Source organism: Anomaloglossus baeobatrachus, chromosome 6 (genome assembly GCF_048569485.1).
Source record: "Anomaloglossus baeobatrachus isolate aAnoBae1 chromosome 6, aAnoBae1.hap1, whole genome shotgun sequence".
Taxonomy (NCBI): Eukaryota; Metazoa; Chordata; class Amphibia; order Anura; family Aromobatidae; genus Anomaloglossus; species Anomaloglossus baeobatrachus.
Window position 1 is genome coordinate 170,868,322 of NC_134358.1, and position 15,854 is coordinate 170,884,175.

The 15,854-nt window shown below is 46.3% G+C and overlaps 1 protein-coding gene across 2 annotated transcripts in view; it reads right to left on the minus strand.

Moving 5' to 3' along the window:
* METTL4 (methyltransferase 4, N6-adenosine) overlaps positions 1-15,854 on the minus strand; it is a 233,147-nt gene that overhangs the window by 188,762 nt on the left and 28,531 nt on the right. For both annotated transcript variants that reach the window (XM_075316385.1, XM_075316384.1), the window contains exon 3: positions 1,260-1,629. In XM_075316385.1, coding sequence (XP_075172500.1) covers positions 1,260-1,629 — 370 coding nt within the window. The remainder of the gene's footprint in view (positions 1-1,259; positions 1,630-15,854) is intronic.

Sequence of the window (15,854 nt, forward strand, 5' to 3'; positions counted from 1 at the left end):
ACTACAAGGATGGGCACAATACTACAAGGATGGGCACAATACTACAGGACACAAGGATGGGCACTATACTACTGGGAACATACTACAAGGATGGGCAGAATACTACTGGGCACAATACCACAAGGATGAGCACCTTACTACAGGGCACACGGATGGGGACATTACTGCAGCATGGGCACATTACTACAAGATGTTGGCTAAGATTACTATATGATGCTGCTAATTGTAAAACAATTACAAGAAGGTGATAAAATGTAAAAAAAAAATAAATCCTAAAGCATGACTTTTTTTTTTTAACATTAAAAATGCTTCTCTGTATATAAACTTAACAAAAAAAAGCGCACGTTTGTTATAATAAACAAGCGAAAAATGTTTAAAAAAAGTGATCCAAGATATATAGAAAAAAAAAAAACCATGGATTCATTAAAAATGTTCACTTTGTCCTGCAAATAATGCGGCCCCCCTCAATTTTTTTTTTTCTATATGCAGCCCATGCACCCAGCTGAGTTTGAGACCCCTGCCTTAGGCTATGTTTACACAGGGCTTTTTTGGTAAGTTTTTTACCTGACCATCTTGTGGCAGGAAACCTTCTTTGAGTCATCTGCGTTTTTTGGTGCATTTTTCATGCGTTTTTTAGTGGCATTTTTGCTGCAGATTTGCTGCTTTTTTTCTACAAAATTGGTTGTATCAATGAAAAAATGTAGCAAATCTGCAGCAAAGAATTGACTTGCTCATTCTTTAAAAACCTGACCAAAAACGCAGGTATTTGACAAAACAGTCAGGAAATAAACCTGATGTGTTTGTGTGTGTGCATGAGATTTCACAAATCTCAGACTTTGCTGGGACTGTAAAAAGCAACTTTTTATTTGCATGGATTTGCATAAAATCAAGGCAAATCTGCAGCTAAAAAACGCTGCAAAAACTTAACAAAAAAGCCCTGTGTGAACATAGCCTAAGTGAACCCTTTTCAAGTAATCTGCATATAAGAAAAGAGAAGAGTTCTTACAACCTCTAGGATCTGCTTTATTGCTGGTGCTATACATAGATGTCTTCTGAATTGTCCCTCTAGCCACTATATAACGGTCATAGCCACAAACTCATGACAGGTTGACTATAAAAATATCGTTGCCATTTGATTCATTTTGCATGATCTGGGTGTTTGTGTGGGGTGACCATATAACTAAAGAAATATACCGTAATTACAGTACAATTATATAAGTACGACAATACGTAAGAGCTGGAGAAGGCAATTTACTTACAATGCAGCAGGGGCTCCATGCATGAGATATCTGACAGCAGAAAGCTACTTCTGGGTGGTATCAGGTATTTCTCACCCATTAGGTGAATAACTTGCGTTAAATCAGAAGTGTTTTCTGTAATGTGTGATAAATAGTCACCATCTGTAGAAAAATTACTTTTTGTGCCAAGAAGGTTCACAGTATATTTAGAAGAAACACACGGCATATCCTTGGTCATGTCACAGAGATCAGCTAAGTTCCTTTTGTTGCTGTGTCCTTCTGACACAATTTTACATTTTTCCTCTTCTGCTCCTGAGGGCAACTGAAGTAGTCCTTTCTGAAATCCTTCTTGAATCAGCTGCCGTGATCCTTCTAAAATAAGATTACTTATCTGGAGAGGGAGAAAACAAAACAAGAGGAAAACAGACTTTGTAACTAATGAGAAAATATGAAATAGAACAAAAAAATATAAAGTGTTTCTGCTTCAGTTTAACCCCTTAGTGACGGAGCTAATTTTCACCTTAATGACCAGACCAAATTTTGCAATTCTGACCAGTGTCACTTTATGAGGTTATAACTCTAGAACGCTTCAACGGATCCCGGTGATTCTGAGATTGTTTTTTCGTCACATATTGGACTTCATGTTAGTACCAAATTTAGGACAATATTTTTTGCGTTTATTTATGAAAAAAATTGAATATTGGCAAAAATTTTGAAAATTTTGCAATTTTCAACTTTTGAATTTTTATACCGTTAAACCAGAGATTTCTGTGACACAAAATAGTTAATAAATAACATTTCCCACTTGTCTACTTTACATCAGACCAATTTTGGAAACAAATTTTTTTTTGTTAGGAAGTTAGAGGGGTTCAAAGTTTATCAGCGATTTCTCATTTTTACATCAAAATTTACAAAACCATTTTTTTAGGGACCACATCACATTTGAAGTGACTTTGAGAGGCCTAGATGATAGAAAATACCCAAAAGTGACACCATTCTAAAAACTGCACCCCCCAAAGTACTCAAAACCACGTTCAAGAAGTTTATTAACCCTTCAGGTGCTTCACATGAACAAAAGCAATGTGGAATGAAAAAAAGCAAAAATTAAATTTTACCTAAAAATGTTGCTCTAACCCAAATTTATTCACTTTTAGAAGAAATAACACAACAAAATGGACCCCAAAACTTGTTCCCCACTTTCTTATGAGCACGCCGATACCCCACATGTGATCAGAAACCTCTGTTTGGACAAATGGGAGGGCTCGGAACAGAAGGAGCAATATTTGAATTTTGGAAAGCAAATTTGGCTGAAATAGATTGCGGGCACCATGTTGCATTTACAGGTCCGCTAAGGTACCTAAACAGAAGAAATCCCTCACAAGTGACACCATTTTGGAAACTAGACCCCTCAAGGATTCTATCTAGGGGTATAGTGAGCATTTTAGATCCACAGGTACTTCACAGATTTTGTTAACGTTACGTTGTCATATTGAAAATTTTAATAATTTTCTCAAAAATGTTGCTTTAGCATCAATTTTCTCACTTTTTCAAGAGGTAATTCCAAAAATTTGACCTCAAGGTTTGTTAACCACTTTTTTATGAGCGCGGTGATACCTCACATGTGGTCTGAAACCTTTGTTTGGACAAATGGGAGGGCTTGGAACGAAAGGGGCAATATTTGAATTTTGGAAAGGAAATTTGTCTGAAAAAGATTGCGGGCACCATGTCACATTTGGAGGACCCCTAAGGTACCTAAACAGCAGAAACCCCGCACAAGTGACCCCATTTTGGAAACTAGGCCCCTCAAGGAATTTATCTAGATGTTTGGTGAGTACCCTGAACCCTCAGGTGCTTCACAGAATTTTATAACGTTGAGCCATGAAAAAAAAAAATAAAATTTTACCACAAAATTGTTATTTCAACCAGGTAGCTTTTTTTTACAAGAGTAAAAGGAAAATATTCAGCATAACATTTATTGTGCAATTTCTCCTGAGTTTGGCGATACCTTATATGTGGTGGAAATCAACTGTTTGGGTGCACAGCAGGGCTCGGAAGGGAAGGAGTGCCATTTGACTGCAAAATTGGCTGGAATCAATAGCGGACGCCAGGTTGCATTTCGAGAGCCCCTGAGGTGCCTAAACAGTGGCTGTCCCCCACAAGTGACTCCATTCTGGAAACAAGACACCTCAAGGCTTTTATCTAGGTGTATAGTGAGCAGTTTGAATCCACGAATACTTCACAGATTTTGATAAGCTTAGGTTGCCATATTGAAAATTTTCATTTTTTTCACAAAAATGTTGCTTCAGCATCAAATTTCTCACTTTTTCAAGAGACAACAACAAACCGTGGACCCAACAGGTTGTTATCCAATGTCTTATGAGCACAGGGATACCCCACATGTGGCCAAAAACCTCTGTTTGGATAAATGGGAGGGCTTGGAATGGAAGGAGCACCATTTGAATTCTGGAAAAGTTGAGATAAATTGCGGGCACCATGTCACATTTGCAGGGCCCCTTGGGTACCTATACATTAGAAACCCCCCACAAGTGACTCCATTTTGGAAACTGGATTTTATTCAGGAGTATAGTAGCATTTTGAATCCACAGGTACTTCACAAAAATGTTGCTGTAGCAACAAATGTCTCACTTTTAGGCTATGTGGCCATGATCCAGCGACACGGCGTCTAGTACACAGTGTCAGCCTTCCTGCAGAGATGTGAGTGTTGTCCACGGGAGAACGCAGCTGCCCATGCCCACGATTTGGGTTCAGGCCGCTGTGGAGCTCTATGCTACCTGCAGAGAACACTCATCTCCGCAGCATAAATTGACATGCTGAGGCTCGGGAAGCTGCCGCCACAGGTCGGTTTATGCTGCGGAGAAGAGAAGTACATTGGGCAAGCACATTGGGCATGGGATTTCTAAAAATCCTTCCACTGTGCTTCTACTGCACAATGCAGCGTTATGGACGCAGGGAAAACACTCTGCGCCCAAAACGCTGCAAATCCCGATTGTGGGCGCACAGCCTAAAATGCTACAATGGATGAATGGATAGATGTCAAACAAATATAACGTCCCACCCCCCTGCATATTCTAATCTGGCGCCCTTTAGTGCCTTTCATGTGGCACTAAAGGGTGCCTAGCCTTGTATTTAGCCCCCCAAAAAATTAATAATTAAAATAAACGACGTGGGGTCCCCCCTATTTTTGATAGCCAGCTAGGGTAAAGCAGACAGCTGTAGCCTGCAAACCACAGCTGACAGCTTCACCTTGGCTGGTGATCAATTTGGAGGGCTCCCCAGGCGTTTTTTTAAAAAAAAAAAAAAAAACGTGGGGTCCCCCCAAATTAGATCACCAGCCAAGGTGAAGCAGACAGCTGGGGTCTGGTATTCTCAGGGTGGGAAGAGCCATGGTTATTGGACTCTTCCCAGCCTAAAAATAGCAGGCCGCAGCCGCCCCAGAAGTGGCGCATCCATTAGATGCGCCAATCCTGGCGCTTCGCTCCAGCTCATCCCGCGCCCTGGTAATATATGGGGTTGATACCAGCTGTAATGTCACCTGGCATCAAGCCCTGGGGTTAGTGATGTCACGGGATCTGAACAGATACCCGACATCACTAACCCAGTCAAGAAATAGAAAAAAATAAAGACAAAAAAAAAATTTATTTGAAAAAAAACTCCCCGAAACATTCCTCTTTTACCAATTTATTGTAAATAAATAAATTTCGGTCGCTGTAATCCATTTTTGAGGTCCCACGCCGTCTCTGGATCTTCTAGAATATGGGGGGCACGTTCAGGGAACGTATACCCCATTTTCTGGAAGAGCAAGCTCTCCATGAGCAGTGTGGGTGCAGTAATCTGAGAATACTGCACTCACACTGCCCCGGTCCAACCTAGGGCAGAGTGACCTGCAGTAACCTCATTCTAGAATATGAGGGGCACGCTCACAGAACGTACCCCCCATTTTCTAGAACAGCAGGCTCTCCATGTGAGGAGTGTGTCTGCAGATTACTGCACTCACCCTCCCCCGGTCCACAGTGGAGCAGCCTACTGCAGCAGCGACGTCAGCGTCCCTGCTTGCAGGGATCCAGCTGACAGCCGCTGTCTGCGCATGCGCCGCCAGCATTCAAGAGAAGGAGGCGGCGTGATCGCGGGGCCGGAGCACCAGCAGCCAGGTAACGTATGACCGGGGGCTGGGGGGGTGACGGGCAGTGACGGGGGGTGACGGGGGGACCTGGGGACAACTTTCTGCCGCATGTGACGTGTCACATGCGGCAGAAAGAGTAGGATGAATGCGTCCGCCATTTTCCACGCTCCGGAGAGGAGAGGGGGGAGGCGGCTCTGGAGAACCGGAGGGGGCTCCGGGGACCAGAGATCTCCGGTGTACCGGAGGAGGGGTCAGGGGGAGGACATTTCCCTCCGATCTGAAATGTTTGATCATTTCAGATCGGAGGGAAATGAATGCAGAGCCGACGGCGGCGGCAGTTTTCAGCGCGCGTCGGCGCCATCTTGGATTTTCCGGAGGGGGGGTAGGGGTGGTGGGGGGACTCTCCGGTACCGGGGGCTTTGGGGGCACTAGAGGATTATATTTATTTCTCATCTGACATGTTTGATCACGTCAGATGAGAAATAAATCAATTTTACCGGCCATTTTTTTTTTTTTAATGTTGTCGCCGGTATACGGTGTATACCGGCGATCGCATTAACGGGGTCCAAAAAAAACACCCCGATTCATAATCTTGGGGGTCTCAGCTACCTCCGGTAGCTGAAACCCCCGAGATTTTTCGTCACTGGGGGGCGCTACAAGCTTTTTCCGGCCTGACGTCTCAAGACGTCGGAACAGAATAAGTACCGTTTTTCCGACGTCTTGAGACGTTAGGCCGTCGCTATGGGGTTAAGGTATTAAAAATATTGTTAAAGTAAGAACTATGCCAAGGTTACGACCAGTACTACTGTAGAGAGCCAACACCCACCCCAAACTACATAAAAGACCAAAATATGGCTCACACACCTTTAGCATCTATGTGCTATCCATGACTCAGATCAAAAACACCACGTCTCCACAGCATAGTGGGTTACAATGAGAGTTTTCTAATCAGTCCCGCACCCCTGTATCATAAGGACTAGACCAGAGGTGTGGCTGGCCATGCAGCTGAGACAGCCAACAGTCTTGCAATTATGAAAAAACTAGAAATAGGCCCGATGCCATCGCATCGGGAGTGCGGTGAAGTGAACACCTGTCTATGCTTAGTGGTCCTGATAGGAGCAGTGGTGAGTGGGGCTGGGAGCATACAGATCTGGTAGTGGGGTTGGGGGGCAAAGGGCATACAGATCTGATGGGGGGCTAAGGGCATACAGATCTGGTGGGGGGCTGGGGGCTTACAGATCTGGCAGGGGGGATACAGATCTGGTGGGGGGCTGGAGGCATACAGATCTGGTGGGGGGGCTGGAGGCATACAGATCTGGTGGGGGGGCTGGAGGCATACAGATCTGGTGGGGGGGCTGGAGGCATACAGATCTGGTGGGGGGGCTGGAGGCATACAGATCTGGTGGGGGGGGTTGGAGGCATACAGTTCTGGTTGGGGGGGGCTAGGGGCATACATATCTGGTGGGGCGGGTTGGGAGCATACAGTTCTGGTGAGATGGGCTGGGGGCAAACAGATCTGGTAGGGGGGGAATACAGATCTGGTGAGGGAGGCTGGGGGCATACAGATCTGGTGGGGGGGCTGGAGGCATACAGATCTGGTGAGGGAGGCTGGAGGCATACAGATCTGGTGGGGGGGGCTGGAGGCATACAGATCTGGTGGGGGGGCTGGAGGCATACAGATCTGGTGGGGGGGCTGGAGGCATACAGATCTGGTGGGGGGGCTGGAGGCATACAGATCTGGTGGGGGGGGTTGGAGTCATACAGTTCTGGTTGGGGGGGGGCTAGGGGCATACATATCTGGTGGGGGGGCTGGGAGCATACAGTTCTGGTGAGATGGGCTGGGGGCAAACAGATTTGGTGGGGGGGCATACAGCTCTGGTGGGGGGACTAGAGGCATGCAGTTCTGGTGGGGGGTTAGGGGCATACAGATCTGATGAGGGGGGCTCGAGGCATACAGATCTGGGGGGGGCTCAAGACATACAGATCTGGTGGGGGGCTGATGGCATACAGTTTTGGTGGGGGGCTAGGGGCATACAGATCTGGTGGGGGGGTTGGGGGCATACAGATCTGGTGGGGAGGCTGGGGGCATACAGTTCTGGTGGGGGGTGGCTAGGGGCATACAATTCTGGTGGGGGGGCTGGGGGCATACAGATCTGATGAGGGGGGCTGGAGGCATACAGATCTGGTGGGGGGGGCTGGAGGCATACAGATCTGGTGGGGGGGGCTGGGGGCATACAGATCTGGTGGGGGGGCTGTGGGCAAACAGATCTGGTGGGGGGGCTGGGGGCATACAGATCTGGTGGGGGGGCCTGGGGGCATACAGATCTGGTGGGGGGGGGGGTTGTAGGCATACAGATCTGGTGAGGGGGCTGATGTCCCCTGCTGTAATGTCCCCATTATTTACTAATGTGCCCTGAAGTAATGTCTTCTGCAGTAATGAGCCAATTGTTTAATAATGCGCTCCTGCTGCTTCCGTTATGTCCCCATTATGCTGTTGTTTACACACAATAAAAGATATTCTCCCCTCTCTCCTCTGTGCCCGTGGAGCCTTCAGCTGCTTTTTGAAGTCCTCAGGCACACAGACCTCTCCGTGATAGCGTCCGGTGTACGGAGCGGCCGCTGCAGAATGTTGTCATGGCTTTACTGCAGTTGAATACTTTACGGCGCCACAAAGCATTCAACTGCAGTAAAGCGGTGATAAGCAGAAGCAGCGGCGGCCCCAGACAGGTGAGTATACAGCAGTGTGTGTATGTGTGTGAAGATATATGTGTGTGTCTGTGTTCAGTGCATATATGCATCTGCGCTATGTGTGTGTATGCGTTCAGTGTATCCATGTGTGTCTGTTGTGTGTGTCTGATGTGTGTGTGTGTGTGTGTGTGTGTGTGTGTGTGTGTGTGTGTGTGTGTGTGTGTGTGTGTGTACACGTGCAGTGAGGACCTGGAGTATCATTCAAACTGCGGCTGCGCAACTGACAGTGCCGCAGGTGGACAGAAGACGCAACTGGAGATTATGTATGTAGAAGAGGCAGCTACTGACTACTAAGGGTCAGTTAGTTTTCAGTCGTGTGGCCAACTGTAAAGGCCGCTTTACACGCTGCGACATTGTTACCGATATCGCTAGCGTGGGTACCCGCCCCCATCAGTTGTGTGACATGGTCAAATCGCTGCCCGTGGCGCACAACATCGCCCAGACCCGTCACACTACTTACCTGCCCTGCGACGTCGCTGTCACTGGCGAACCGCCTCCTTTCTAAGGGGGTGGTTCGTTCAGCGTCACAGCGATGTCACAGCAGCATCACTGAACCGCCGCCCAATAGAAGCGGAGGGGTGGACATGACCGGGACGAACATCCCGCCCACCTCCTTCCTTCCGCATTGCGGGCGGGAGGCAGGTGAGGAGAGGTTCCTCGTTCCTGCGGTGTCACACGTACCGATGTGTACTGCCGCAGGAACGAGGAACAACATCGTTATTGCTGCAGCAACAATATTCGAGAATGGACCCCCATGTCACCGATGAGCGATTTTGCATGTTTTTGCGACGATGCAAAATCGCTCAAAGGTGTCACACGCAACGGCATCGCTAAAGCAACCGGATGTGCGCCACGAATTCCGTGACCCCAACGAGATCGCTTGAGCGATGTCGCAGCGTGTAAAGCGGCCTTAAGTTTGATTTTGCCTAAACATATACAGGACAGATGGTTATGCCAAGTAATCCACAAAGGTGTGGCTGTGTGCTTCAATTTTTAGTTTGGGAAGGACCAAATAACCATGCGCCTTGCCAACTTGATAATAACAGCCCCAAGTGGTCTGCTTTAGCTTGGTTGGTAATCAATGAGACGGCCCTTATGCTTTTTTTTTTTTATTTTATTTATGCCAGATCAGAATCTCAAATTGCAAATTGGGATTCTGATCTGGCAAAAATCCTAAGTCATATGCAAAGTATTGTTAAAAATCCACTTATGACTTTTAGGATCGCTACTTCCAATAGGTGGCGCTTCGCTAGAGTTTGTCTCCTTTCCTGGAGAGACAATTTGAATATTTCCCAGAGGGGCATTGCAGCTATAAGTCCCCTTACTGGCAGCCAGACTGGCTTGCAAAGTCTCCTTAAGGAGAATAGTGTTCCCCCGTGGTCCCAGCTAATATAAAGCAGACATCTGGGGGTTGCAGCCCGTAGCTGTCTTTTACTAGCACTTATTATCAAAAATAGGGTGGGAGCCCATGTTATTTACATTTACACTAATACAGCTGACTGACTGTAACCAATCACAGATGCTGGCGCAGAGGGTGGGTGGGCGAAGCAGTGAATATTCATGCAGTTTAATGAGTGGGCCAGAAAAGAGTCTGACTGCTGCCTTAACTTCAATGAAACACGGTATGTATAATTATCCTGCTCTTGCCCACATTTTGCTTCCTTTTGCAGCCTACTAGCCCTTACTACAACCATTTTAGAGCAGAGAACTTCGGCTCCCCTTTGACCAGGGTCAAATTTAGAATAAGTCCAGCTCCTGAACCAAACTTTTTTGTCAAAGTTCAGCTGTACCCGAGCATTCATGAGTCCACTCATCTCTAGTAGTAACCTTTTTTCAGTGCTAACTTGCCATTGGGGAAAAAAGAAAAGCAGGTTTTAAAAAAAAAAAACCAAAACAACAAAACTATGCATCATCCATTTGTAAGAAGCTGCACGGTAATGGGAGTGTCATTGGCAAGCATTGCAGCTATCTGAAATAACCTCGAAATAGTCGAGTTATTTGAGGATTTTTTAAAAATAAATTTCGCTAAAACACATTTGCAGGAATTGCAAGTCATCTATGTATCCTGTGTTCCTGCTCTTGTGACAAGTTACTGTGCTCTCCTAGTAAAAGCAACAGCCATTACTACTTGTGAATTATGTATGCTGTGAAGAGATCCCGTCTAAAAAACATTCCGTAATTCAGTCAATGAAAAATTCAGCAACATTTATTATTCATGCAGACCTTGTTTGCAGAATTTTACTACATCACAAGGGTTTCATAATCAAATCCAAGGTTGCAGCCTAACAAGCCGAGCACTACAAGGGGGCATAATCTATAATGCTTGTTGAATTTCTGATATTTCTTCACACACGTCAGATACCAAAGAAATATCATTAACAAGTATTTGGCACATCTTCCCATAGAGGGCTACAACAGGGAAAGAGAAATGGCAGTAAGAGCAATGTACTTCTGATTAAAGGCATGGAAGTCTTACAGCCGATAAAACCATATTGGATTCGGATACAGCGCACAGCTGAAAGTTCTGCACCTTGCTAACTGTATTTTTAAGAAATGAAAGCTTTGATGGTACTATACATCAGTACAAAGTAGGGCCATTATTGGAAAACATATGCAAGAATATTAAAATAGAAGTCCCCTGCTGAGTAGTTTGCTATGAGGAGAAATGCACAGCAGCCTCAGCATTTCAGAGAAAGTCTATAACCAGAATAACCCCACAAGTCCTTCCATCTATTCGCCATAATAAGATTTTAATAATGGAAAATTAAATTTTCAATCCATAAAACCACTAAAACTAGAAAAGCAGGAAAGAAAAGTCCAAGGTGTTCTTATAATAACAGAGGAGCTGGGTGGACTCGCAAATAACCGGGATTGGCAGGTCCCTACTAAATTTTAAAAAATAAACGGATTTGGTCCGGAATCTGGTACCCATATAAGTCTATGGGAACCAGAATCCGGAGATTAAGGGTATGTGCGCACTAGGCGTTTTTTTCACGCTGCGTTTTTATGTGCGTTTTTGTCTAAAAAAACGCACCCGCGGCTAAAAAAACACGGCAAAAACGCATGCGTTTTTGCCGCGATTTGATGCGTTTTTTGCTGCGTTTTTAATCAGTGCACAATGCCATTAAAGATTGTTGATGAAAAAAAAAAAAAAAAAAAAAGTCTGATGTCATTTCCTTCTTCAAAATGTTCATTGTGTGCCGGAGAGCAGACAGCTGCAGAACTAGTGTATGCAGGAGAGCAGACAGCAGCTGCAGAACTACAAGTCTCAGCATCCACCATTCACTAGTGTATGCAGGAGAGCAAACAGCAGCTGCAGAACTACAAGTCTCAGCATCCTCCATTCACTAGTGTATGCAGGAGAGCAGACAGCAGCTGCAGAACTACAAGTCTCAGCATCCTCCATTCACTAGTGTATGCAGGAGAGCAGACAGCAGCTGCAGGACTACAAGTCTCAGCATCCTCCATTCACTAGTGTATGCAGGAGAGCAGACAGCAGCTGCAGAACTACAAGTCTCTGCATCCTCCATTCACTAGTGTATGCAGGAGAGCAGACAGCAGCTGCAGAACTACAAGTCTCAGCATCCTCCATTCACTAGTGTATGCAGGAGAGCAGACAGCAGCTGCAGAACTACAAGTCTCAGCATCCTCCATTCACTAGTGTATGCAGGAGAGCAGACAGCAGCTGCAGAACTACAAGTCTCAGCATCCTCCATTCACTAGTGTATGCAGGAGAGCAGACAGCAGCTGCAGAACTACAAGTCTCAGCATCCTCCATTCACTAGTGTATGCAGGAGAGCAGACAGCAGCTGCAGAACTACAAGTCTCAGCATCCTCCATTCACTAGTGTATGCAGGAGAGCAGACAGCAGCTGCAAAACTACAAGTCTCAGCATCCTCCATTCACTAGTGTATGCAGGAGAGCAGACAGCAGCTGCAGAACTACAAGGCTCAGCATCCTCCATCCAGGACTGTATGCAGTTTTTTGCCCAAAAAGAAAAAAAAAATGACATGGGCTTCGCCATATTTTTGTATGCTAGCCGGGTACAGCAGGCAGGTACGGGCTGCCCCCAACCCCCAGCTGCCTATTTGTACCCGGCTGGGAACCAAAAATATAGAGAAGCCCTTTTTTTAAATATTTCATGAAATAATTAAAAAAAAAAATGACGTGGGCTTCGCCTAATTTTTGAGTCCAGCCGGGTACAACTAGGCAGCTGGGGATTGGAATCCACAGTGCAGGGTGCCCATGCTTTCTGGGCACCCCCACTGCGAATTGCAGTCCGCAGCCACCCCAGAAAATGGCGCTTTCATAGAAGCGCCATCTTCTGGCGCTGTATCCAACTCTTCCAGCTGCCCTGAAGCCGGGTGGCTAGCCGGGTAATAATGGAGTTAGGGCTAGCTGTATATTATCAGCTGGCCCTAAGCCCGAAATTCATGGTGTCACGCCAATATTAGACATGGCCACCATGAATTTCTAGTACAGATAAAAAAAAAAACCACAACACACAGAAAAATATTTTTATTAGAAATAAAACACAACACAATTAGTGACTCCATCTTTATTGAAATAAACCCCCCTCCGCAGTAATCCTGGGTCAGGGTCCCGCGCCGTCCAATCAGGATCCAATATCATCTGATCGGTTTGCTGGAAGGCATACCGATCAGATGATCTGTCAGGTTCAAGGATGTGAATCACATCACACATCAGCTGATTGTATAAAAGCCGATTTATACAATCAGCTGATGCATCAGTAGAAAAAAAAAAAAAAAAATAATACTCACTTATGTGCTGTGCTGATTACCGGCAGCTCCTGGAGCGATCGATTGGACAGGAGTCTGATCTCATCCGATCGCTGCAGGAGCTGCCGGTAATCAGCTGATGAAGTCCCCTGACGGCAGGATCAGCTGATAGCCGGCCGGGCGCGAAAAAGCCGGCGAGACTACGATCAGCTGATGCGTCAGGTGACTGCATCAGGTGATCCACCGCCAGGTCCTGCAAGCAAGGTCCTGCCCCGGGGAGACTGCACACAGCCAGAGCGGCGGGACCGGGAGGAGATGGGAGCGGGCATGGCACCGGGACCCTGCGGACAGGTGAGTATATATGACATTTTTTTTTCTACTGTTCACTTTGGTTTTCGCCGCTGCCTCCACCTCCCGCCCAGACATGGTGCCGCACGGAGCTGACATGCACAGGACGGGAGGTGGAGGCAGCGGTGACGGTACCGGGAGGATTCATGCTTCTGTGTTTACCAACAGAAGGAATCCTCTTCCTGTACACGTCACTGTAGTACCCACCCCTTGCGTTTATAGCTGCGTTTTTAGTCATAGAAACGCGGCTATATGCATTTTTCATTGCGTTTTTAACATCTCATTGAATTCAATGGGTGAAAAACGCAGTGAAAAACGCAGAAATAATTGACATGCTGCGTTTTTGTGGTCACCACAAAAACGCAGCTAAAAAAAAACGCTGTGTGCAGACAGCACTTATGAAAACCCATTGACATTGCTGGGGAAGCAATGTCACTGCGTTTTCAGCACCAAAACGCGGTAAAAAACGCCGCTAAAAACGCGGCAAAAACGCCTAGTGCGCACAAGGCCTAAAAATGTTTGTAGAAGGGATATGGGGGTAGGAGCGAGCGCGGTGTACTCACTGAACCTCTGTCATGGTGGCAAGCTGCTTCCAGGTCATGCTTTCCCTTTCGAAGCTGACAATTAATTCTCATTGAATATTCACTGCTTTCCCCCGCCCACCGGAGCGTGTAATTGGTTGGTTGCAGTTAGATCCACACACACCCTGTGTGGCAGCATGTCAGCTGACTGCAACCAATCACAGGCGCCAGGATGGCCAGTGGGCGGAAAAAGCAGTGAAAATGTCTGTGGGTCAGTATCGTAATATAACAATGAATAAACAAAACAATCGGCACAGGGTCTCCGTATTCTGATACCAGCACAGATAAAGCCCACGGCTGCAGCCCCCAGCTGTCAGGCTTTATCATGGCTCTGTATCAGAATAAGGCCGGAGTCAGACACTCGTATGAGTCTCACATCTCCCAGCAGCTGCACACTCTCCTGACAGGAGCGTGTAGCTGCTTAGAAATACATGCAGCCGACCCGCTCCTGTCAGGAGAGTGTCTGACTGCCGGGTGATGCGATGCGAGTCTCACGCCATATGACTCGCGCGAGTTTCGCATTGCATCACCTGGCAGCCACACACTCTCTTGACAGGAGCGTTCATCAGCATATAACTACATGCAGTCGACCTGCTCCTGTCAAGAGAGTGTGTGAGATTGTGCTGGGTGATGCGATGCGAGACTCGTACAAGTCACTCACATGTGTGACTGTGGCCCCCAATTTTGATACCCAGCCAAGATAAAGCTGACAGCTGGGGCTATATTCTCTGGATGGAGAGGTCCAGTCTAAAAATATCAGCCTCCAGCTGCCTGGAATTGTCGCATCTATTACATGGGACAGTTTTGGAGCTTTATCCCGCTCTTCCCGATTTCCCTAGTATGGTGGCAATCAGGGTAATAAGAAGTTAATGGCAGCCTACAGCAGCCACTAAGTCCTGTATTAGTAATGGCAGCGTCTATGACACCCCGTTACTAATCTGTAAGTAACAGTAAATAAAAACACAGACACCAAAAAAATCCTTTATTTGGCATAAAATACAAAAACCACCTTCTTTCACCACTTCATTAACCCTAACACACCCCTGAAGATTCGACGTCATCCACACGAGGTCCCACGGCGATTCCAGCTCTGCTACATCTCTGTCACAGCAAGCGGCCAAAGAGCACGACCTCTCGCTGTGCACTCTAGAGAATGAATGAGCCGCGATAACTGATTGGAGTCAGACTCGGTCACACAGGCTAGGCGGGGTACGTCTGACTGCAACCAATCACAGAGGCAAGGCCGGCTATTGAGCGGGGAAAGCAGTGCTCAGTGCATATGGACGAGTAATTAAGAGAGGAGGTCACAGGAGCAAGGTACAGCCACGCAGGAGCAGTCTTTAGCTGCAACGGTGCCACGGTAATTATGAAGCGCTTGCTTCATTCTTATTTTCTTTTTTTTTAACCTCTTGAGTGCCGGATCCGGATTAAACAGCCGGAATCCAGGTCCCGGGATCCTGGAAACCCTGAAACCGGGCGGAGACAGACTTTTACGGTCCGGGTCCACCCAGCCCTACAGAGGAGCAATGAGAATCATGAAGTGGCTACGTTTCATCACTGAAAATTTGCAAGAGCTCCAATGGACTCTGAAAAACTTCTATTTAACCCCTGGGCACTTCTAATCAATATTGTCTCATATTAAAAGTTAAATCAAATAGCAATATTTTGTTTCAGTTTGCTTAAAAAAAATATATATTTGAACACATATTCTGCATTGGGTTTTAAAGTTATTTAAAAATGGGTTGGTTTCATGAATCCAACCAGACACCTCTCTGAGACACATCATTGCTGCACTAATAGGCAGTGGCACTGATGGATTCCATCCCAATATTTCATGGCTAGAATAAGCCATCACTCACTATTCGGTGAGTTTCTTACTGCTACAACCAAAATGGAACGCTAGTTAACCATGCACAGCTTTGCTTCAAGCAAATACAATGTGAAAGGTAAAGAGCTTGACTGTGCCAGAAAAGAGCAAAAAAGGATATCAGCCCTGAAATGAAGAGTCATCAGTGATGCTCGTTTCAGGGACTGGGCTAGTTCCTGCTCTGTGTTGTGA